Raw genomic sequence first — 24,340 nt, 5'->3', positions numbered from 1 at the left:
CACTTTCTCTCTACACACACACACACACACACACACACACACACACACACACACGAGAATAACCGAATTTCCTTTTAAATGTTTTAATTTTTTAAATTTTCTTCAGGGTGGTTGAGTAAGGAATATAAAACCAATCCTGTGAACATCAGTTAAATGTATAGCTACACATACCATTTCTGTGCACATCCAACAGTTAACAAAGAACTTATTCATAGCACTGTTCTACAGATGAATGAGTTCACCTGATTCTCAAGTAGTTTCCTATCATTATAAGTGATGATATATATACATTAACAAAAGTTATATAGCCTCACCTTATATATGATTTGGAATAGTATAAATTCATATGGCACAAAGAGTACTGAATTTAGAGTGAGATAACCTGGAATCAAATCCTGCTTTGTTCACCTACAACTGCAGTGAACTTAGGTAAATCGGTTAAGTTTTAAGGACCTCATTTTCCTCATTTGTAAAGTAAGTGAGTTGGGTTAATTCATCTCTAGGGACCATTCCAGCTGTTAATCTATAAACCTATGAATTTAGGGTATAAATTCACCTTAGAGAGAGGCAAATATAATTTATTATATTTTATACTATGAATAGAAGTGATCCACAATCCACAGAATTATATACACCAAATGTTACATAATAAAAGTTACATAGATGAAATGTTTAAGTCAAGCGTAATTTTAAAATAGCATTAAGAATTACTTTCTCAAAAATCATTAATTTTTGCATGTATATCAGATGCAGGCTACAAAGACTTAAAAGGGGATGTATGGTCACCTATGTTACTCATTACTGTGATGGAGTAAATTCTGAGCAGAGTTCACATACGAAAGATTCCCAAGGTGGATGGTGAGATCCTCAAGGTGCTCCTGTTTATGGATGACATTGTGCTGACTGCATTAAGCTCCAAAAAAATGAAGAACCTGGAACAGGTTCCATAAAATCACTCACAGTAACTTTGCCTATCTATCTACAGAGGACAAACCAAGTGGGTAAAGAATGCCTATTGCTAGATTTCAATATACATCTGGATGGACACCCTAGAGAATATTTCTCAGCATGTATATCTGGGATAGACAGTAAGATGAACACTAAGTTGGGCCCTGAGTTGAAGAGGAGAAGGAGAGTAGGCTGGGCTGCTTTCGGGAAACTGTAAACTCCTTTAGAGATCCCAAACTTCCCATGAAATCAAAAGCCTGTCCTTTATTACTAACATTTTATCTGTGTTACTATACGGCACTGAGAGATGGAATACAACTATCTTGGATGAATTAAATCGAGTATCACAGAGAGGACAAGAGAGATAAATGAAGGATGAAAGCAGGCTGTAAGATAAGCAATGAGGAACTTCAAAGAAAAACAGTAGTAAAAGATATCATCAAGGAATTGTATGATAAGAAGAAAAGACAAGCTGCTCACATTGCAAGAATGAAGGATGACAAGTAGTGGGCCAGTCTCCACTGATACCATTGCAATATCAAGAGAAATCAAATAAGGCATCCAGAATGTTTTGTGACGACCCTATGGCAAACTCATGGGAGAGCATGAACATGATTCACATTGGAAGAACAGTCACAAATGGCTTCTATCTCTATCACTGGGGGGAATTTCCAAATTGATGAGATCACATCTATCTGAGAATTTGTGTATCACATATGGGAAGGCACATTGTGATTTTCTTGGCCTTTATTTTTTCCTTATAAATAATAATATTTGAAAAAAAGGAAACATATCATAGGAATGAAAAGAAAAATAGGCAGGAGGTATAGTAGTGTAATAATGAACTTGTCAGTGACTCATCACAGAAATCACCAAACTTTTCTGTAACTCCATTTTTGTATGTATGAAGGTAATAATAATTGCTGTCATTTACCTCACTCATAAAGACATGATGAGAAATTATTACAGTTAGAAGGGATCTCAAAAGCCATCAGTCTAGCTGTACTAAAACAAGAATACCTTCTATCATACACCCCAGTAACCAATCAGCTTTTGCTTAAAAACCTCCAGTGAAAGAGTCTGTTACCTCCTATAGCAGATGATTCAATTTTTGAACAACTCTTATTATTGTGGTTTTTCCTTGATACAAACCTAAATTTCTACCTTTGCAACTTTCCCCCACCATCTTATATTATGAGAAAATGTTAACTGTCACGAACTATTTTAGAAGAGAAATCCAATAAAAGTAGTCAGTATTTCTATCAAATCCTATTTTCGTTCTGAATTATTCAAAATGAAATGCAAATATATGCTACATGCTTTAGCTTACTGCAATGAAATATGTCTTATAGAAAAAATAAAACCTCAATATCACTTTCTAACTCAGGCCATTAAAAAGCAATCGTGATATTTATGTTCTCAGTAGCTAGCAAGAGATTTAATGTCTCCATAAACAGCTATTGTATACCTTTTTTCACAGATCATCATTAAACAATCCTTTTATTTTTTCCCTAGGATTTTATGTTTTCCTAAGAAGTCCATGTAATGGAATAACAAAACTGCTATTACAAAGGATAATACAGTTTTGGCTACCAAAAAATGATTTTAAAAGGGCAAAACACCTTTCAAATTTGCTAAATTACATCAAGACCTTGGTTTATGTTAAAAGAATTCAAGACTCAAGCTTTTAATTATCTATATTGTGTATTATCTGTATTCATAATTATCCAGTTTGACTTCACTCAACTGAAAACTGTTCTATCCAAGTTATCAAAGGTGTTTTACTTGACAAATCTTGAAACAAGTATTAGACTTTTATTACCTACTACTGCGCCCAGCTAACACAATGCTAAACATCATTACATTGTAACCAATTAACCAAATTGATCAATGCGTATTAAGTACTTCTATGTGTCTTCCATGACACATGATCCTATGCAACTTGTTCATGTCCTCCTATAAATTCTCAAAGGAGATTTTAAGAAAGTCACTTCCTTTCTTTTTCTTAAAAATTTATTATTTTATTTCCCCCCAATTTCATGCAAAAACAATTTTTAACATTCATTTTTAAAATTCAGAATTCCAAACTCTCTCCCTTCCTCACTCCCCTCCCCCAATTGAGAAGGCAAGTAATTCGATACAGGTTATACATCTGTAGTCATATAAAACATTTTCATATTAATCATGCTGTGAAAGAAAACACACAACAAAAAACAAACCTCAAAAAAATAAAGCAAGTAAAAAAAGTATGCTTCAATGTGCATTCAGATATCATTAGTTCTTTCTATATGGGATGGGTAGCATTTTTCATCCTAAGTCCTTCAGAGTTGTCTTGGATCATTGTACTGCTGAGAATAGCTAAGTCATTCATAGCTGATCATCTCACAACATCGCTGTTACTTTGCACAAAGCACATTTCACTTTGCATCAGCTCATGTAAGTCTTTCCAGGTTTTTCTGAGAGAATCCTGTTCATCATTTCTTATATCACAACAATATTCCATCACAATCACAAAGCACAATTTGTTTAGCCATTCCCCAATTGATGGGCATCCCCTCAATTTCCAATTCTCTGCCACCAGAAAAGAGCCAATTTACATATTTTTGTACATATAGGTCCCTTTTTTTTTTTTAAATCTTTTTTTGGATACAAACCTAGTAATGGTCAAAGTGTATCCATGGTTTTATAATCCTTTGGGCACAGTTCCAAATTCTCTACAGAATGGTTGAATCAGTTCACAACTCAATCAACAACGCATTAATCATTTTTCCTACATCCCCTCCAAAATTTGTCATTTTCCTTTTTTATTCCTATTAGCCAATTTAATAGGTATGAGGTAGTACCTCAGAAATGTTTTAATTTGCATTTCTCCAATTAATAGTGAGTTAGAGTATTTTTTCATATGGCTATATATAGAGTTGATGACTTCATCGGAAAACTGTTCATATCTTTTAATTATTTATCAATTGGGGAATGGCTCATTTTTATAAATTCGACTAAGTTCTCTAAATGTTTGAGAAGTGAGGCCCTTATTAGAGAAACTTGCTTCCAATTTATTTTTCACAGTGATTATTACTAACTGTATTTCCCTCCATCCTATCCTCCTCCCCCCAATTTATTGTATTCTCTCTCTCTCCTTTCATGATGTCCCTCCTCAAAAGTGTTTTGTTTCTGACTACCCTCCATCTCCCCCAATGTGCCGTCTATCAGCCCACCTTCTCTTATCCTTCTCCCTTTCTACTTTCCCGTAGGGAAAGGTAGATTTCTACACCCAATTTTTAAAATGGCCTTTGTTTTAGACAGAAGCTGAGGTCATTAAACATAAGTGTGTATGTCATTCTCAATTTGAGCCAATTCTGATGACAGTAAGGTTCACTCACTCCCCCATCTTTCCCTCCACTGTAAAAGCTTTTTCTTGCCTCTTTTATGTCAGATAATTTACCCCATTCTACCTCTCCCTTTATCTTTTTCCCAGTGCATTCTTGTCTCATCCCTTAATTCTTTTTTAGACATCATCCCTTCATATTCAATTCACACCTGTGTCTTCTGTCTATATATATTCCTTCTAACTGCCCTAATAATGAGAAAGTCCTTATGAGTTACAAATATCATCTTTCTATGTAGGAATGTAAACAGTTTAACCTTATTAAGTCTCTTATGATCTCTTTTTCCTTTTTACCTTTTTATGCTTGAATCTTGTATTTGAAAGTCATATTTTCTATTCGGCTCTGGTCTTTTCATCAGGAATGCTTTAAAGTCTTCTATTTCATTGAATATCAATTTTTCCCCCTGAAGGATTACACTCAGTTTTGCTGGGTAAGTGATTCTGGGTTGTAATCCTAGCTCCTTTGCCCTCGGGAATATCATATTCCAAGCCCCCTGATCCTTTAATGTAGAAGCTGCTAAATTTTGTGTTATCCTAACTGTGGCTCCATGGTATTTAAATTGTTTCTTTCTGGCTGCTAGTAATATTTTCTTCTTGACCTGGGAACTCTGGAATTTGGCTGTAATATTCTTTGAAGTTTTCATTTTGGGATCTCTTTCAGGAGGTGATCTATTTTCCAGGTCAGTTGTTTTTCCCAAGAGATATTTCACAATGTCTTCTATTTTTTCATTCTTTTGGTTTTGTTTTATTGTTTCTTGTTTTCCCACAAAGTCATTAATTTCCAATTGCTCAATTCTAATTTTTAAGGAATTATTTTCTTCAGTGAGTCTTTGGATTTCCTTTTCCATCTGGTCAGTTCTACTTCTTAAGGAGTTTTTTTCTTCAGTGAATTTTTGTGCCTCTTTTTTCCAATTGGTCAATTCTGCTTTTCAAGGCATTCTTTTACTTATCAGGTTTTTGTACCTCTTACCATATGGCCTAGTCTGTTTTTTAAGGTATTATTTTCTTCAGTATTTCTTTGTGCTGCTTTTACCAAGCTGCTGACTTTTTTTTTCAATTTTCTTGCATCACTCATTTCTCTTCCCAATTTTTCCTCTACCTCTCTTACTTGATTTCCAAAATCCTTTCTTGAGTCTTCCATGGCTTGAGACTAATTCGCATTTTTTGTGGAGGTTTTGGATGTAGGAGCTTTGACTTTGTTACCTTTTTCGGAATGTATATTTTGATCTTCCTTGCCTAACAATGCCTGATACACTGTAGCTGCTTTATAAAGGATTACTTGCTTGATTGAACAAGGTCCACCAATATACTGAGCACTTTCCTTAAGAATCTCAATCTCTTGAAATTGCAAATATTAAATGTAGCATTGAGCTTGTCTTTCCATTTATCCCTTGCTCTTGTTAACATAAGCAACTCTCTACTTTCTCTGGTCATACATGTTTCTGACAGTATCCTTTCTTCTATTTCTGCCATAAAATCCTTGGTTGGCCATATACTGCAGCCGACTCAAACCTCTCCAGTGTCTTTTAGGTGACCTGAAATTTTAATACCTTGGAAACTCAGTTAATTCATGAAGTACAGGATAAAATGGCATAAGAAGAATGTTAATGTTTTAAAAATGGCCTTTGGTTTTAGGCAGAAGCTTAAGTCATTAAAAATATTATACAATTTTCCAAATGCAATCCACCACTCCCCTATTCTCTTCCTATTCCATTCTGGGCTTGTTTCATTTTTTATCTGCAGTGTCTGTTAAACATATTGTAAGATGAGCACTAGGTATTCTTTATCCACTATGCTCGGCCTGTTTGGTTGAGGGGCCTAATTTGAATCTCATTTAGAATGCTGTGAAACATTCCAGGACTTGATGTAATCAGTATGACATGAGACGTATACAGGAACATTTGGAGGGCCTCACTATCTATATGGACTCTCTCTTCATTCTGGATTCTGCCCTGAACATTCATCATAACAGTGACAAACACCTTTGGGGAATACAGCTTTCACTGTTATAAACCTTTCTTAGTATTAGAGGTAAGAAGACCAGGTAAGAAGACAATCAAACAAAATTATTGGTTTCATTTTCCAAGGAACCTGATGTAATTATGCCATATTCATGGAGATAACCTGTTTAAGGGGAACATTTAAAGTAACATTTTGCTCAATCAAATGCTTTTTTTTAATAGTCAATAAACAATAACTACACTGAGAATCTTGTATTTTCTACACTGGTCAGTTGTGTAATTGTAAAGATGTGATCTGCTATAAAATATTGTTTGTGAAAGCGTGCATGTTCCCTTTTTATACCTTCATCAATGATACCCTCAACACAAGTGTAGATTATTCTCTTAAAGATTTTGTAGAGATGGGAGGGACTTATCGGTCAATAGTTATTGATATTTTCATGGCTATCTTTTTTTGGTTATAATCAAGTCCCTGATGATTTCCAAGAATCTGGTATTCTCACTGCTTTCAGACAGCCTAAGAGTCTTATGATTCAACTTCATGAAAACTGTAGAGTTCAAGTATTTTTTTCCCCATTTTTTGTTTTCTTTAGAGTCATTTCTCTTTCATACAGCACACTGGAGATTGTGATATTAGAGTACCGAGTGGTGGCTTCAGTGTAATTGCCATTTGTAAAATTGTTGACAGATCTTTTTCCATTTTTCATCTGTTTGTTGACCTCTCTCCAGGTTCATCTTTAAAGGTCCTCTGAATGATTGTGCTTATTTGAGGCTCTGGCCAGCAGTTTATAAATGTGTCTTTCTCCCTTTCTACTGCTTGTTACTGCTCATAACCTTTCACCAACCTGAGCTGCCTTTGCCTACCATTTGTTTCTGCTAGGCAAGAAGATTAGTTGTTTCATGGCTAAGGAGATTTCTAGAATTTTTTTTTTTTTGGTTTCTTAGCTGTAGTGATTTAAATAGACTAAATTTCAATTCTTTTAAACATCAACACCTTGCTTAAATAGGAAATAAGTAGTGGTCTCAATTATATACAATGTTTTCTCATTTTAATTCATTCTTCTAATCTAATATTTATTTTGATTTCCAACATAATAAGTTGATATTCTGATTACTCAAGACAACTTATTTAGAAATGACTCCCACATTGTTTTTCCTGACTGGTAGAATCTGTTTCATTTCCAGTAATTACTTGGTGCTTGTGACATCCAGCATCTCCCAGATCTCTTAGTGAATAAAGTATTCATGACATGGAGGTATGAGGTTCCGTTACAGCTTATAAGCCTTTGGCCTTTTTCATTTCTAGATCCTGAACTACATTTTACAAAACAGTTTTGGCTATCCTCCCTGATGCCTTCTTAGTAAAGTCACTGAGAGCTAAAATAAATGTTGATTTTGTTTGTAGGTTCTTACCAAGCTCTTTGTAGACTATCTCTACTTTTTCTACTTTCTCATCTGCAACAGACGTTTGTGACAACAAAAAAAAACCCTGCAATTATCTTCATCATGGTCTTTTGCAAAATAGCACAGCACTCTGAGATGAACAAGTGTCCCATGAAATGATCTTTTTTTTGTTGTCTCCGTTTTACATAAAACCAACTCCCAACTGTTTTATTTGTCTTTCCAAGGAGAACCTATAAGATATTAATTCACAGAACTGCAATTTGTTTTTGTCATTTATGGTGAGAATGTAAATATTGATACAATTTAGTGTCTGTGGCTGCATATCCATTTATTAACTCTGAACAGGGAGATTACATTCAGAGTACCAAAAGCTAAGTTAACATTTATAAATAATTTGAAAATCTGTAGGGTTCTTAGCACTCTTTGCCTCCTTTTCTGTAACTGTTACAGTCACTGCAGAAGAGAAAGGTGACTGTACAAGATGGAGTGAGAGTTTGTATTTTTCTTCATTTCATGGGTTACCATGGGCAAAGAAATCTTCATTTTTCTTGTCTTTCCATTCCTACCACCTATTACAATGACTGGCATATAGCAGGCACTTAATAAATGCTTGCAAATTTTTGACTGAAGTAGCTAGCCTACCAAAGAAAAGGCAATCTAACTCTTCTTAAAGAAAATATTCATGATAAATAGGCATGTTTCTGTATAGTCTACAAACTTTTATTTCTCCCAAAGTTAATAATTAACTTAACAATAAAAAAGATAATCACTTTTCCTTTTGATTAACCATAGGAAATGTAGTTTTAAATAAAAGATTAAGTAAAACAAAAGTCTGGGTCACGAATTTAAATTCACTCTTTTCCTTGCTACTTTAGATTAGTAAAGAACATAAGAAAGCAGCTTTCCTGATTTGTCAATTTCCCAACAATCAAGTTACAATCAATTAGTCCAAATAAAGAAAATATCTTATGAGCAAATTAGAATCCAATGCATTTAAAGGCTGGGTTACCAGTTCAGCAGTCTTTATCAATTTATCTTTATGTTTTAATTGAAAACCTTATCAAGTCACCCACAGCTGCTCAATGTTTCTTCTCTCCCAGCTCTGTCCCCAATGGCTTCTGAGAACCACAACTCAATAACTAAGTAATCTTTCCCATCTATGAAATTCTCCTATTACTTTGTACTTGTCAAGACAAAAATGTCATGGCACTTTCATGTGTTATTTTGAATGTATCATCTCCTCTATTAGATTGGAAGTTCCAAAATTTGGGATTATGATCCATAAAATGGGATTTAGAGCTGCAAGGGATCCCAGAATAATCTAGCACAATGCCTTCCTTATAAATGAGGAAAACTGAGTCTCAAGAGGTGAAGTGACCTGTTTCATGACCACACATGTAGTAATTATCAGAGGCAGAATTTTAACACAAATCTGGTTCTAAATCCAGCATTACAAATGTTCCAGGCTGCTGGCTGAGAATGCTTTATTTGATCACCAAAGTACCTGATCCAGTGCCTGACACAATAAATATTTGCTACTGAATTAATGAGGGTTATATCATTCCTATCTAACAAAAATTTAAATGATATTTTGTGGTACCTTCTGGCTCTAACGTATGTGATTCTATAATGACACTTTAAAAGAGATTAAAAGTTTAAAAGTAGCTTTGGAAAACAAATAAAACAAAAGCTATCCAATTCATGCTTTCCTTAAAAAACTGGATAAAAACTGCTTAAATAAAAAGTGGTACCTGAAAAGCTCTCGGATCCAAATACAAAGAGATAGGTAGAAAACAATAGAATGACTAATGTATCTACTTCAGAGAAGACTGAAAGAATCCAGACTCACATAAGTCTCAAAGCACAAATGAAAACAATGCACTGTCAAAATTACAGTAGTTTCTATGCAAACCAAAACCTGCACACTGTATATTTATAACCTCAAGGGAAAAGAATATCTACTCAAACTTTGTAAAAGTACAATGTAACAAGTTCAAACATATTCTGGTACTCAATATGAAATTATGAAAACCAAGATAATCAATTATATCTCATTACTTAACTAACTAAAGTACAGTAATAATGTAATAATGTAAAGAATCCTAGCAAAAAACAAAACAACCAACACCACACACAACCATTTAACACATTTGCCAAACAGAATGAAGTCAATAAACAAATATTTATTGATCACTGGTTTGCACTCAACATTGTGACATTAGGCAATGACAATCAGCTTTTAAATTACTGTCAAACTGTGATCTCCACTGAAGTTCTACTGCTAATTCTGAGGCACAGCAGCGTCCCTGGGTTCTCAGAGATTAGAGAATGGGTCTTCTAGTGTGCAAGCTTTGGCAGGCCCTAACAATCTGGAAAGGCTTCCTGTAGGGTCCTGGTGAAAGACTGTAAAATCTCATTCTATCTAAAGAAGGTTTATTAAAAGGTTGGTCACATCAACTTAAACTTTTCAGTCAAAGCAACTCCTGAAGACTGACTACATCAAAAAAAAGGTCAAGATCTGCAACAGGTGAAGGGTAGAGTCAAACCAACAAAATCAGAGGGCCCTGAAGTCAGTGAAAGAAAACCAAACAAACTGAAACCTCCTGCACCTTAAAGTAAGGTAAAGCCTGGGTGTCATACAGCAAGAGGACATTCCTAATAGGAGAGTGCTCTGAGAACTTACACCAGTATGGAGGCAGGGAACATTGTGTATTTATCACTGTTAGTATGGATTTTCCTGATCCATACAAAGATCAGAGACTAGTAATATAAGAGGAAACCTCCTAGGAGCTGAGCCTTGGCTTTAGGATACCTTGAAATATCTCCAAATAGCTTAAAGATTATGACAAAATTCAGAAAGAATTTTCAAAATAAATTTTAATTCGCTACAAACATTAGTATGTATACACACACACACACACACACACACGAGAGAGCGAGAGAGAGAGAGAGAGAGAGACAGAGAGAGAGAGAGAGAGAGAGAAGAAAATCAGTCAGCTAGCATTTATTAGAAGTCTACTATGTGCCAGGCACTGTGCTCAGTGCTGGAGATACAAAGAAAGGCAAATGAAAGTCTTTGATCTCAAGAAGTTCACAGTCTAATAGGGGAGACAACAGGCAAACAACTATCTACAAACAAGTAGTAAATGTACTTAATGTACATTTGTACATTACTACACATAACAAGTACAAAAGTACTTAATGTACAAAAATCAGGGGTAATCGCAGAGGGAAGGCATTGATATTAACGAGGGCCAGGAAAAGCTTCTGGTAGGAGGTGGGACTTTAGCTGGCACCTGAAGGAGTCAGGAACTCCAGGGAAATTCCAGACATAGCGGACAAACAGATAAAATGCCCACAGCTGGAAAATTAATTGACCTGTTTGAGTAGCAGCAAGGAGGCGTCAGTATCATCAAATTTAAAATTAAATTTAAAACTTGAAATCATACCACCTTGGTGTCTCTCTTCCGACTCACCTCTCCTCTCCCTTCCTCTTTCACCAAGACCTGCCATACTGCTGGCTCTGTGACCCGGGACAAGTCACTTAACCTCGGTGCTCTAGGCAACTCTCTCAAGTTGCAAAAAACATGTCGACTTGCATAGGTAGGGTGAGTTTTATGGTGTTATTTACTTACTTACGAAAAGTCTCTATAGCAGTGAAATCAAAGATCCAGTCCCTCTCCCTATCTCTATGAAGTATGAAAACAAAATCCAAAGTTTCTGTTTTCCTAAAACTGAGCAAGATCATTTCAATAATTCGTAAATAAATAGCTATTATGTCCACTCCAAGAGTCTGCATCAAGCTATTTAAAGAAAACACTTTAATTTTTAAACATTCTTCTACTTAGCCTCACAGATTTCATAGTAAATGGGCTGCTCAGTAGTCTAGGCATCAGTTCTGAGTACCTGGCCTTCCTGAACTGACATGGCAAACTTATCTTTTTGTCCAAGATAACTCCACTCTTCATAGCACTTTACTCTGAAGTCACAGTGGTTTCCTTTTATGTCTCTGACTTTTCCCTTGTACTAGAATCATTGGTATAAACAGAATTTCATTTTTCAGAATTTCTAATTCCTTAATTGCTATTACGGTCTCCAGTCATAAAAAAAATATCCATAGTTTTCCTGAATTTTTTGAAATTTGTTTTTATAAAACCTAGGGTATCACCAATAATGTCTCACCACATCTTCAAACTTCAGAATGATATGGTCATTTTTTCCCCAAAGGCTTCTATACCTTCCACATCAAAAATCAGTTATTTTTTATTATTCAGAACCAAGTCTAAAATGACAGTTCACTCTGCTGTTTCATTTAAACATTCTGAAAGATTAATTATTAGCAAAGCAAGACAAAAATACATCAGATATTTTAAGCAGAATAGATTTCCAACTGAGATCAGGTTCACTGACACTACTAAAACTGGCATCTGTGTAAGTCTGTAATCAGCATAATGTCAGGAGAACATCATCAATATCCTCCACTAAGGTTGGCAATATGTAACACACTGTCATGTTTTCTCTTTTTATCTTAGTTGAGATACTCTTCATCCACTACTAAGTTTATGGACTTCAGTATAACTTCTTCATGTAGAGAGCTATTCATCAACCCTCTCCTATAAAATGTACTTATTTAAACTACAAGCTATGTAGATATGAAACATATCCAAACCCTCACAGCTTAGGGTTTGAAGAGCATTACAGGCTTTCATTCCACACCATCCATCCATCCATCTATCTACTTGTTATTTTCACCTGAGAATAAGTGGGTACCATCTTCACTTTTTCCTTCTATGGGACAAATCATCTTCCATATTATCTAGTTTTGCCATTTCATCTGGGATAGTTTTCTCCACTATCCCTTCAATTTAACAGCTAATCTCATTTTCTTCATTCTAAGGTTACTAGACTATTAGAACAGGAGAACATTGTAAGTATAACATACATAGATTTCAGTATAGTAGTAGATGAAATTTTGTGTTTGAGAGAGATATAGGATGAATCATATTAAAGTTTATGTAGATATACTTTTTATCTAGTTATATTCAATAAATATACCCAGCACTTGTAGTCTAAAGAGGACTATAGACTAGAAATAAATAATTTCCTTTTTTAATAATACTTTTAATCCAGAGAACAAACAGTCAAGGGAGTTACAGACATCTATGACTTTTCTCATACCATCACTAATATCTGTAGCTTTTCCTTCAATAAAATTTTGATTTCATCAATATGAGTATACCTCCTGTTCATGTGAACTACAACAATTCTATGTCTTAGTATATTTTTATGAGTGGGTATGGCCCACAATATTTTTCATTTAGTGGATGGCTAACATTATGCTGACAAACTTCTCAAAAAACAGTGAGGTTAGTTCTTAGGTGACAGTCTATTACTGGATCCAAACTCCAAGTCATGGAGTCTTCATCCAGAACTTAAGACTACCTTCATTACTGCCTTTGAGAACCTTGGAGTCACTATTATTTACAAATTATTGAAATGATCTTGCTCAGTTTTAGGAAAACAGAAACTTTGGATTTTGTTTTCATACTTCATAGAGATAGGGAGAGGGACTGGATCTTTGATTTCACTGCCATGGAGACCTTTCACAGCCCACTTTGGTGGGTTGATTTGTTAAGACTGCTATTTCCAAAATAGGAACCAGATACCCAAATTGTGATAAAAATATTGCTAACGATTGATATATTAATTTAGTGAACATTTATTTAACTTTTTTTTAACACAAAGAACCATGCTAAATGCAATTAAAAATATATAAAACAAAAAAACAGAAAATGTGTTCTCTACCCTTTAAGAACTTACAATCAAGTTGGGGAGACTAAAAATAAACATCAAACAACAAGAAGCATACTAGTTAATTTCCCACTCAATTTCTCTGTCAGACTGGGAACTATTTGATATTTTGATAATTAGAAAATCTTTTGGCATAAGCACCTGGAAATGGAGGCAAAGCAGTAAGTATTTGTTTTCTGTTCTACAGTTACAATGTAATATGATAGCAAGACCCTGTGATCTTTGCTATTTGCTTTACAAAGGAATTCTTTACCGTATAAAAAATTCAACACAGAAATCAAGTTCACCAAAGTATTTAAAGAATAATTAAATTCACATCCAATCTTTCAAAACCATTTATATATGAAAACTCCAAATTTGGTGTGTTTTCCCCTTTACTTGTGAACAGGTTAATATGTAGGATGGATAGTGTTTAAACAACAATTGCAGGATTTTGATTTAAATCATTAAGCAAAAAAAAAAAAACCAAAAAATCTGAAAAATGTTTATGATGTAACTATTTTGTCCTTACTATATAATATTCTTAGTTCACAAAAGTTGACTTTGCTAAACATAAAATTATACTCTTCCTTGTAGAAAATGACAAATTATCTTACTGTTTGGCTGTCAGGGAACTCCATTTTCAGCAACTTGTGTGCACATTCTTCAAAATCTAAACTGTAGATAAAAAAATGGCATATTTTAGATTTGGAACTTGTAGAACTCGTTTAAACAACAGCATGACTGAAGGCACAGAGCTTCCTTTCATTGCTAATCCTGTTTTCTTATATTTTTGTGCAATTTCAGTAGTCTGATATTATCTGAAGGAAAAGAAATGATTTCCTATCATTGCAAAGAGAATAATATTATCTCACATAATTGTCAACGTAAGGTCCTTGTATTTTAGCTGTAACTTTAAGGAAAAGTCCTTTTAACTTGTTTTGATTTTTCCAGTCATTTATTCTGTTCATTGTCTTTATCTCCAAACTGAGCAAAAAAAATGACAGTGTAATTCAAGCACACTTTCCTAGTGGGGAAAAATAATTTTGAAAATACAAAGGAATTATGAAATAAACACTAGAAAAAAATTATATACGTTTGTAGGCTTGTTATATGTTCTGAAGGATTTCTCAAACTTTGTAATTAAATAATCCAGGAATTCAGCCCCAAAATTTTGTTTAAATGTCTGGACTTTATCAAAATATGGTGTCTTATGACCCAGAATTCTCAAGTAAGTCAGTTTTTCACATGGCCAGTCATGTTCTACTCTAAAAAAGCCTAAAGAAATGAGAGTTAAAAAGTATTCACCTAAATAAAATTAAGAAAAATGAAATAGAAGCACAAAGTAGAAACAGAAAGAAAACAAGATGGAAAGTTTTAAAGTTGATGTTAAAATTTGATGGAAAATATATCATAAAAATATTTAATTCAGTGAGATATTCAAGTGAAGTCAAGAAGAATTTATTAAGCACCTATTATGTGCCAGGTAGTGTGCTAAACAACAGCAAAAGAAAAAGGGGCAAAACAGTCCTTGTTCTGAAGAAGTTCTTGGTTACATGGCCCAACCTCTCATTTTACAGGCTCAGAAAGATCACATAACTTGCTCTACGGTGAAAGAGGCATTAAGTAGCAGAACCAGGATTTGAACTCAGGTCCTGTGGTTCCAGGTTCACTGCTCTTTCCTTACACCTAATTAATACTAGAAAATTTGAACTTCATTTAAGAATGCTAACACTTTGATGTGCTTCTACTAGAGGTATGTTTCTATATTAGTTCTCATTCTGCTTAAATTTAAAACTGAGACAATAAAATATTCAACAGAAATTTAATAGTTAACGTCTTATTGTGAGACTCGCCTATGTTTTCACCCCCCACCACCAATTGCCAATTACTATTTATGAACACAAGACAACACTAGAGTGGAATTTTATAAAACAATGGATCAAAATAGGCATATTGAGGAAAATCCACCTACCCAAAGAAACCATTAACCTTTACAGCTATGAGGTACACAAATATAGTTTGCAATGGTAAAGTCAATTTTGAAGAGATCATTTTCACAAAAAAATACAGAAATATAATAATATTTGCAAATGCAGACAATGTAAACATTTCCACTCTTAATTTCCTTAAAAGACAAGCTTTAGTTTATAGGGAAAATCTAAATTCTGAAAAAAACAAGGAAATCAGTTGATGGGGAAAGTAATGAATATCCTGTTTTCCTTGTTAAATTTTATTATTTTTCTTCATGCCTAGTAAGTTAAACATCACAGAGAAAGCCAGCTGCATGAGAGGCTTATTTTTCTTGTTCATAATTTTATTTATAAATTATGTGGTCATTTCCCCACACATGAGGCCATTTTGAAGTTATACTCATTGTTCTACTAAGTATTTTTAAATTTAGAAAAATTAAAAACTCTCATAAAGATTAGTTCTTAGGCATAAGCTTTCAATTTTCCAATAGCTTCTATAAAATAAATTTTACTATTGATTCAAAATTCTGAAAGCTAATTATTTTTAACAGCAAATTTACACATAAATAAAAACACATTTTATGTTTGTCTTAAAATCTCAAGTTTTGTGTTGGAAAGAAATGGATGCATTAATCTTAGAATAAATTATTAGTGGTAGAGGAATGGATAAAGAAAGGGCATACATCTGCATATACATACTCAAATAAAGTAAAATCAGTGGAGAAATAGCAGTCCTAGCTTAAAGAAAAGGAGGGTGGACAGCTAGGTGGCACAATGGATAAAGCACTGGCCCTGGTGTCAGGTGGACCTGAGTTCAAAGCAGACTATTCATTAAAAGGTACAGATATTTAAGTGGCTCAGGGGCCAAAGGTTCAGCTGGTGACATTCCTTCTTGGTCAACATGATTGTTGTTTCTCCTTGTTTAGACATCATGGGGGTGATGTCCTCACTTGCCCATGAATTGGATTCAAGTAAGGCAGAATTGTACAGTCATCAGCCTCACTCTCTCTTCCAGAGTCATCAATGTTCAGTGGCAAGACAAAAGTCAATATGACTGGAGATAGCCCAGGATGCAGTGGATGATGTTGGTGTCTCTGATGTCTAATCAAGCTCAAAGTGCTCCACAGTGCCTGCTTCAGCCCCCTTCATGGCCGTTGGAACAAACTGTTCTCATCTACCCGTTCTGCCAGAGGAAGTCTTCACATGCTTGGGGTAGACAACCCCTAACTCACTAGCAGATTTGAGGCTTGATGGTTAACCTCAACCTGTTTTAGCCCATCTGCAGAGATGACTTCAATTTTACCACAGTGTGGCTGCTACACATGCTACAGCTTCTTGGAGCCACAGGTGAGAGTTGGGATTACAAAAACAGTCAAGGAATGAGGGAAGGCAGACTTCTGATGAAGACCAATAATATGACTAACAGTAGAACAGGAACTATACTACCAATAGACATCCATTTCCCATTCTGAATAGTCTTCCTTTGATCTAAGTAAGCCTCCTTTTGTTAACTGTTATATGGACTACAAATGTTGCATTTTGTTCATTTTTAAACCTTAAATACTCAAATAGCCTAGTGAGATATGGACCTGCTTGGTCAGCCCTAGTCTAGCATATGGTTGTAATAAAAATAAGACAATAAATGCAAATGAGAGGACTATATGAAGTGTTATGTTAATGGGAGATGATAATCTGACAGTGTCATATGTTTTAGGAAAGTAAAGAAAGGGGACTGGGAAAATAAAGACATTCAACCTCACACAAAGAAGGGCTTAGTGCCTTGGAGAGACATTCCAGTGGAGTCATCATGATGGAAGCCAGACAGTAAGGAGTTAAGGAAAGAGTAGATGGAGAAGAAATGGTGGTAGCATGTATAGCCCATAATTTGCTCTTTCTAGCATTCTGTCAGTAAAGGTTGATAGTTTGGGGGAGAAGTGAATGCTGAGAGGGTGGCATATGGGGGAAAGGAAGAGTGTCAAAGTTAAAAGTTTTTGTTTTTTAAATAGGTGAAGCCTGAGCTTGGTTGTAAGCAGTGGAGGAGATGGGAATAAAGACAGAAGATGAGAAAGACTAGATATGACCAAAGGATCAAGATTTCAGAATAGATGGGAGAGGGCTAAACCCTGACAAAGATGGGTCCTCTACAACTGGAGTCAAGTAGGAGGTAACAGGTGAAAACACAGGAGGTTTAGGAGACAGAAGTTGAGATAGCACCTGTCAAATGGCCTGGATTGTCTTATTAAATTACAAGAGTGTCAGGTGGCTAAAGGGTAAAAGAACAACCATTAAAAGGTGGGAACAGCACAAATGTAGAGTTGCTTGGGTCTCAATTGGCACAGGCTCAAGGTCTGTGATCTAGAGTAGAGACCACCAAAATGGCAGCTCTCACAGGTGAAGTTTTTGCAACCTGATGACCTGATATTGGGGAGGGAGATGGAAAAAGGGAAATTATATTTATAATATTAGTTATTATATAATATTACATTAACCCTACTATAATACTGTTTATTCATTATCTTTCATTTTCACTAAAACACTCTAATTTCATGTCATAAAGAAGAGGTCTTCCAAGTTCTTGAAGAAAATTATAACTATCTCTGGAATGTCCCACCCAAGGAAAGGAAAGCATAGGTCCAGCAATGGACAATGTTTATCATTCAAGGAGCAATACAGTAAGATTTGGAAGGCTTATCACAGAAGGTTGGTCAACCAAGTGATGGATTTTTGGCAGGATGAGGGTGTGCATAGCAATTATGAAGACTTTATTAAGGTGTAGGAGTGATTATGATCTGCAAGGGTGGCAGAAATAAACTGAATTTTGTACCTTTGAAGTACTGAAAAAATTTTATTTTATTCAAGTTATTAAGAAAATGTGGATATTCTCAATGAAAAAAAAAAAGAAAAGAAAAGAAAGGAAGGCACTTCCATAATGGTAACAGGGACTAATTTATAAGAAGTTAGTAGAAACTGATATTTGATTAACAGAAAGGCCAAAATAGAATGTCAATCTATTATCTTAGAATGTCACTTATCCATTAAAGAAGTCCAATTTTCTATGATAATTTAGTTTGAAAAGAATAAAATATTTAATACGTATTTTTTATTTTAAGAGAGAGGTGAATAGTCAAGCCCAAACCAAAAAATTCCCAACCTGTATTTTGCTCTTTAACATTCTTCCATTTGAAGATGAATCTAAAGCCAAGAAAATTTTCAGACAGACTGAAAACAAGATGACTCCCACTTATGAATCATAGCTATTACATCATACCAAGCGGAAATATACAAAACCTAGTAACAAAACAAATCTGTGAAAACATTCTGCCTCCAGTATAAAATGTAAACACTGTTATCTACCATCTCAATAGGTTTCTTCACATTCAAAACAACAGATGTATTAATTATTTAACATTTTCATGTATTTCTCTTCATAATTAAACTCAGTGACTTCTAGTTTAAAAGGAATCACTTTGTTTTCAAAATGTAGTTATTGCCTTTACTTAACCTCACTTTGGAGGGTCTTTAAAATTTGCCTGAGAACTTCTTTCTAGTATATTCATATTCAACAGATCTCTTCCCATCTGCACTGCAAAACACAGTGTGAAAAAGTTAGCAGAGAAGGACTCTTTTGCTCAGAACCAGAACTTGGAATCCAAACAAGTAAAAATAAATCATTAAATTTCCACCATATCACTAGACTGTAGATAAAGTGAGTAGCAGTTCTCAAGATTTTGTTCGTGATTATATTTAACTGCAAAGAGAATAAGATGGTTAATAGCATTTTATTATGAAACAAAGACTATTAAGGAAACCAAGGCTACATAGGTGATTTCAATATACACAGGTAGGAACTTACCTTGACTGAATAGCAAGATAAATTGTACGACGAAATGACACTAGATTGATTTCTGTTTTGTCATGGATAGTCACTTTTTGTCCTGGAAGAAAATAGCAAAATTTAGAAAACATCAAAATAAGTGTGAAACAAATGCAAATAAACCTTTGTATAATTATACTTTAAAAACATAAAATCAGACAGATTTTTAAAAGTTATTTTCTCAGTTGCAAGGTAGGTGGACAGTCCTAGAATCTGCAGTCAGTAACCTTACTGAGCTATTAGGGTACAATCGAGCATGTTCTGTGGCAGATTCTAGGAGGAGAATTAACTTAATTTGTAAAATCCTTTAAAAAATAAGCCTCCAGTATCAACCTAAATGTGATTTTTTTTTTACAGGGAAAAAAAATAAAGTGAGTGGTCTCTTAGTAGGCAACATTGCTTCAAAAAGTTTCTGAACCAAACTAAGAAAACTCCCTATAAACTACCCATTTATAGAAAAGACTTCTTCATGTGGTTGTCTGACAAAATAATATTTCAATAAACGGCATCTAGGTGCTTTAGAAGAATTCATTCATTTATGGGTGAACTTTCTGAGAATAAATGACTCACCACAACAGATTAATATAAAATATGAAGTACAATGTAAATGCAAATGTTAGCCCTATTTGTGGTCCCTCTAATTCATGAAAACTTTGGTCATATTTATTTTTAAGTTCTAAAATGAAGCAGAGCAGGTAAAAGCATACATATCAATCCTCCTTTTAAAAAAATTAATAGGCTTACTGTTAGAGTTAATTATATAAGTACCATTACATTTTTCTTAAATACTATTGAAATAACTTGGAAAAACTGTTTACCTTCTTCATCTTCATCCCCCTCTTCTTCTTCCTCTTCCTCTTCTTCACTACTTCTAGCATCTTGGTCTGTGTTTGAATCACTGTCACCTTCATCAAGAATTTCTAGAAAAAACAAAGTAGGTAATAAAATCAAAGCAAAAATTAAAGGTCACATGTCACAAATGTATCACATTTTGAAAAGAGTATGTCTGGTTCACTCCGCACTGCAGGGCAGTAGGAGAGCACCAACCCCTTAAATACACACGAGCCAAGTCGGAGTGCTCTACTAGGAAAAAAAACATTATTATCCTTCTGCCAAAAAAAGCTAGGTGGTCATGACACAAAGGCTGGACAAGCAGAAAAAAAGAATTAGCTGGTAGCTTTTCAACACACAATGTGGCATATTTTGAGAGACAAAGTCATATTTATTTCACCATAAGAAGGAGAGTTGGCAACTAATAAAAGGCCTGGGAAGGACAGAGAAGAAGATGAATAAGACTGCTAAGAATTTCAGGGTTCTCAAAAACATTTTATAGAACATGAAAAGAGAAAAAAAAATCTCATTATTCTTTTATTATCCATTTCATACTATACACGGACATAGTTTAATAGCGAACAATCAAAATCAATAATATAGCCCATCTAAAGAGTGGTCAAATGTAAAACAAACCAAGTTGCAGAAATTTCATTCTGAAAAAGTACCATTTGTTCTATCGGTCTTATAGTAGGATTTGTACTAGCTTAAAACCTATGGAACTTCTGGACTTCTAAAGTCATTTGTTTAATGATACTGTCCATAAGATCAGTGATTTTTTTATGTTTTTTAAAATCTGTAACTTCAGTAGCATGGGTTAAATTCTACTACATCTTAGTCAATGTGATTTAGGAGCTACTGTGCCCCCACATCACCTGGCGATCAGGTTTACTTAGACTTCTCTCAAATAACAACCTTCTAGTGGTGAGGTTCTCTGAACTTATCAAGACTGGTATTTGGACAAAAGGCACGCAGTCTGGGGCTGAATCTACACTTAAAGACTTTCTAGTCTTTCTGGACTAGTTTGGAAGGGCCTGCATCATCTTATATTTAGTTGGCAAAATCTTCAGGAACCTAGAATCACCTTTATGCCATGATGAGGCAATCAAAGCTTTGAAGCTGAAACAATGCAAAAGGATCATATTCTCCTGCTTTTATACAGATTCTAAATGCCCTCATAGCAGGGAGTTATAAATCCAAATGTATACCTGGAAACTTCTAAATAAATCTCCTTGGCAGAAGTACTAACTAACAGGAAAAGAGAATGATACTATTTCAATGGTGTACTAACAACAAAATTTGCCAGTTCTCTTAAGGAGGTAGGAAAATTATAATATTGGAAATTCAAAATGTCATGATAGCTTTGATACACTTTTTTTTATGATTTAATATTTTATTTTTCCCAATTACATGTAAAAACAATTTTAACATTCTTTTTTTCAAATTCTGAGTCCCCAATTCTCTCCCTTCCTCCCCATCCCAACCCACTGAGAACGCAGGCAATTTGACAGGTTATACATGTGCAGTCACACAAAACACATTTCCAAGTAAGTCATGCTGTGAAAGAAAACATTGACCAAAACAGAAACCCACAAGAAAAACAAAGAAAGTAAAGAAAAAGTATTCTTCATTCAGGTTCCACCAGTTTTTTTCTCTGGAGGTGGACAGTATCTTTCCTCATAAGTCCTTCAGAATTGTCCTGGATCACTGTATTGCTGAGAATAGCTAAGTTATTCACTGTAGACCATCATACACAACATTGCTATTACTGTGTACAATGTTCTCCTGGTTCTGCTCATTTCACTTTGCATCAGTTCATGTAAGTCCTTCCAGATTATTCTGAGAGTATCCTGCTTGTCATTTCTTTTTTTTTTTGGCTAGGCAATGGGGTTACATGACTTGCCCAGGGTCACACAGCTAGTAAGTGTTGTATGGCTGAGGCTGGATTTGAACTCAAGTCCTCCTGAATCCAGAGCCAGTGCTCTATCCACTATGCCACCTAGCTGCCCCTCTGCTTGTCATTTTTTTAAAAATTTATTTATTTTTATTTTTCAACATACTTTTTCAATAGGAAAATAATAAGCATCCAAGAAAGTCAGTCAGTCAATAAACAATAAATGAGTGCCCACTATGTACCAAGCACTGTGCTAAGTACTTGGGATACAAAGAAAGCTAAGATAGTTCTTGTTCTCAAGGAACTAATAGTCTAATAGGGGAGATAATATCAAAATAACTGCAAACAAGCTATAGAGAGGGTATATAGTAAATAATCAATAGAGAGAAGGCACAAAATGAAAGGGATCAGGAATGGCTTCAAGTAGAAGGTGGGATTTTAGCTAGAATTTGAAGGAAGCCAGGGAAGCTAGAAGGTGAAAAAGAAAGAGAACATTCCAGCTATGGGGGACGGCGGCTGGAAATGACGAGAGTCAGGCAATGGAGTGTCACGGTGTTTTGTTCCAGGAACAGCAAGGAAGCCAATGTCAGAGTTGGGGAGATGGGGAGATGAGGTGTGTGTGGCGGGGGGGCAGGGGTGGTGGCAGTGGGGGCTTCTGAAGTGTACAAAGACCAGGAAGGTGGAGTGAGGGATAGGTTATTAAAGGCTTGGAATATCAAAGAAGATCTTATATTTGCTCTGGGAAGTGATAAGGAGCCAGTGAAGTTGGGGGAGAAGGAGGAGAAGGAATAACATGGCCAGACACTTTAGGAAGATCACTTTGACAGCTGAGTGAAGGATGGACTGGAGTGAAGCGACACTTGAGGCAAGCAAAGCAACGAGCAGATAACCAAAATGGCCTAAGAGTGAGGTGACAAGGCCTGCACCACAGCGGCAGCAGTGTCAGAGAAGGGGGCATATGTGAGAGATGTTATGAAGTTAAAATAGACACTAACAACAGAGTGGATATGGGGAGCAAGAGAAAAGTGAGGAGTTGAGGATTCCTTGACACCTACCGAGGTTGGGAGCCTGGGAGGATGCTGGTACCCTCAATGGTATTAGGGAAATTGGGAATAGGTTTAGGCAAAATAATAAATTCTGTTTTGGACATGTTGAGTTTAAGATGTCCATGCTACATCTAGTTCAAGATATCCAAGAGGCATCAGAGATGTGAGACTAGAAGTCAACAAAGAGGTTAGGGCTGGTTAAGGATATTTGAGAATCATCAGCATAGAGATGATGACTGAATCCATGGGAGCTGATGGGATGAACAGATGAAACAGTACAGAGGGAAGAAAAGAACAGGGTCCAGGACAGAGCTCCGTGGGATACTCATGGTTAGCAGGAATGACCTGGATAAAAAGATTTAGTAAAGGAGTGATAAGAAAAGTAGAAGAGAACCAGGAGAGAGTAGTGTCATGAAAACCTGAAGAGAACAAAGTGTCTAGGAGAAGAGAGTGATCAAGAGTGTCAAAGGCTGCAGAGAGGCCAAGAAGGATGAGAACTGAGGAAAGCCACTAGATTCAGCAATTAAAAGATGATTAGTAACTTTGGAGAGAATAATTTTCATTGAGTGATTAGATCAGAAGCCAGTCTGTAGACAGTTAAGAAAGTGGAGAGAACACCTTGTTTCCTAAATGCTGCAAACACAAAACAAAGTAAATACAGCTCATCAGGTAGAACCGTGTTACTAATGCTGTGTCCATCCTTAAATACTGCCCTTTTTGGTAACAGCCTCCCGCAACGAAAAATATTTTTGAAAGAATGAAAGTCAAGGAAATTCCAGTGATTATTTCCATCAGTTTCTCTTAATCTATAGTGAATTTTGCTTAACTGTGAAAGTTGATTAGATTTCATTTTAATTAACTGGATAATTTTTTTAAAATGAGATATTCCATTTCTAGCTATTGGCATATCGCCAAGATGCTTGAAGATGGGAGAATCGGGGGAAAAAAAGGAATAAAAATGGGACTTCTAATTTCTCCAGGAACAGATGCTAACTTTACAATACAAAAAAGAGCTAACTTAGCTAAAATTTCCAGCAGTGTTAATAAACTAAGGGAATGAACTTGTAATTACAATTAAAATATTCTTTAATTTTGATTCCCCAAATCAAAATAACCAATTTGGATAAAAGAAACAAATGGTTTGGGTTTTCTATTAATCAGTAGACATTTATTATGCATCTACAATTCATTATCCTTCATGCTATAAAAGTTAAACAACAAAAAGGCACTTCAA

General features: G+C 35.0%; 1 protein-coding gene across 1 annotated transcript in view; it reads right to left on the bottom strand.

Moving 5' to 3' along the window:
- CWC22 (CWC22 spliceosome associated protein homolog) overlaps positions 1-24,340 on the bottom strand; it is a 73,397-nt gene that overhangs the window by 17,845 nt on the left and 31,212 nt on the right. Inside the window, exons 12-14 of the mRNA XM_027866149.1 lie at positions 20,154-20,255; positions 19,315-19,396; positions 14,106-14,166 (exon numbers count right to left, since the gene is read on the bottom strand). Of these exons, the coding sequence (XP_027721950.1) occupies positions 14,106-14,166; positions 19,315-19,396; positions 20,154-20,255 (245 nt within the window). The remainder of the gene's footprint in view (positions 1-14,105; positions 14,167-19,314; positions 19,397-20,153; positions 20,256-24,340) is intronic.

This window comes from Vombatus ursinus, unplaced genomic scaffold (genome assembly GCF_900497805.2).
Source record: "Vombatus ursinus unplaced genomic scaffold, bare-nosed wombat genome assembly UNPS02014779.1, whole genome shotgun sequence".
NCBI lineage: Eukaryota > Metazoa > Chordata > Mammalia > Diprotodontia > Vombatidae > Vombatus > Vombatus ursinus.
Note: the sequence above shows the minus strand (reverse complement) of the source record. Positions and strands in the feature narration are given on the sequence as shown.